General features: G+C 52.7%; 1 protein-coding gene across 1 annotated transcript in view; it reads left to right on the top strand.

Moving 5' to 3' along the window:
* Positions 1-461: 461 nt before the first annotated feature.
* Positions 462-1,565, top strand: part of CCT3 (chaperonin containing TCP1, subunit 3 (gamma)) — a gene marked incomplete at both ends in the record, with an annotated part of 5,677 nt that continues 4,573 nt past the window's right edge. Inside the window, 3 exons of the mRNA XM_010133040.1 lie at positions 462-523; positions 1,191-1,247; positions 1,368-1,430. Coding sequence (XP_010131342.1) covers positions 462-523; positions 1,191-1,247; positions 1,368-1,430 — 182 coding nt within the window. The remainder of the gene's footprint in view (positions 524-1,190; positions 1,248-1,367; positions 1,431-1,565) is intronic.

Here is a 1,565-nt window from a genome sequence, read left to right as displayed (position 1 = left end):
TGGTGCAGCCGTGGCCACTCACCCTGATACGCCACAGCCCAGGCAGCACCGCTGCGTAAAACTTAATTTCACATCAGTGTTGTACTTCTTGTGCTGTTTTTGACCGAAAACTCCTGTGCGGCAGCTCGAGGCTTTGTGGGATGTTGCAGATTCTCATGAGCTGCTGCTGGTTTCTGGGGGAATAGGTGGCAAAGGTTTGTCTCAGTGGAATTACGATGCTAATCAGGAATTCTGTTATAACGAGGAACGCTGGTTTTCCCTGCCGCTCCACCATGAATGTCCTTCCTCCTCGTGGTGCTGATGTTGTAAACTCTTCATTTAGAACTGGGCGCGTATCAGGTGGCTGAGACTGAGGATCCGTCGGATGCGTTGTCAGTGTCACTGTTTCAGTCTCGCGCTTCTTGGGAAGATCAGAGTGAAGTTACTGTTGTGCTTTAATGGTTTTTTTCTGTCTGCTTTAGGCCAGAATATGAAACGTGAGTCTGGAAGAAAAGTCCAGACTGGAAACATCACTGCTGCTAAGGTACCGCCTTCTCGTTTCAGGCTACTTTGATGCTCTTTTTTTTTTTCCCCATGGCGGAGTGTGTGCTCAGGGGTGTGTAATATTTGTGTGTGCGTTATATCTTCAAAAGGGAAAACTGTCTCTGAAACGAGTTTCCTCTAGCCTGTGTGAATCCAGAGCAGAAGCAGCATCGAAAACGAATTTTCGCTGTTAAAATAATAGCTGCAGAATAAGTGCACGTGGCGGGGTTCAACCCTCCAGAACCTCTTTCTCTGCGAGATCTGGAGGTGTCGACGTTTTGACGTCTGATTCGATGATTTGGTGGCTGTCGGTGCCCTCGGAATCCCCGCTGCTCATCCCACACGGTTCTTAACTTCTGCTCTGCTCATCTGAGCCGCTGCAGAGTCATCGGGTCCCTTACGCTGTGCAGCGGCTGCTCGGTTTGTGTGGTCTGGGGGGCTTTTAGACTCACCCGTGTCCTCCTGCGTTACTTCTCTTCTTTTGTTCCTCCCAGACTATCGCTGACATTATCCGGACGTGTTTAGGACCCCGCCTCTGCTCAGCTGAGCCGCTGCAGAGTCATCGGGTCCCTTACGCTGTGCAGCGGCTGCTCGGTTTGTGTGGTCTGGGGGGCTTTTAGACTCACCCGTGTCCTCCTGCGTTACTTCTCTTCTTTTGTTCCTCCCAGACTATCGCTGACATTATCCGGACGTGTTTAGGACCCCGAGCCATTTTAGCGGGCTTTGTTTAGTCCCCGGAGCCATGATGAAGGTAACGGCTGCTGCCGGGCCCGTGCTGCGTCCTGGCTGGAATCACCCCCCCGCGTTCCGGGGCAGTGCAAACCTTTCTTCTCTTCTGGCTGCAGATGCTTTTGGACCCCATGGGTGGGATCGTGATGACCAACGATGGCAACGCGATCCTTAGAGAAGTAAGTGTCTCCCGAAGGATCGTCTTATGTAGCACGAGAGTCAGGACGCTCCAGGACACGGTTACGCAGCTGCCAGCGACCACTATCCGGAGAGCCAACACGCCCTAAAGAGAGAGACCAGGGAGGGGGGTGGCG

This window comes from Buceros rhinoceros, unplaced genomic scaffold, assembly GCF_000710305.1.
Source record: "Buceros rhinoceros silvestris isolate BGI_N320 unplaced genomic scaffold, ASM71030v1 scaffold30153, whole genome shotgun sequence".
NCBI lineage: Eukaryota > Metazoa > Chordata > Aves > Bucerotiformes > Bucerotidae > Buceros > Buceros rhinoceros.
Note: the sequence above shows the minus strand (reverse complement) of the source record. Positions and strands in the feature narration are given on the sequence as shown.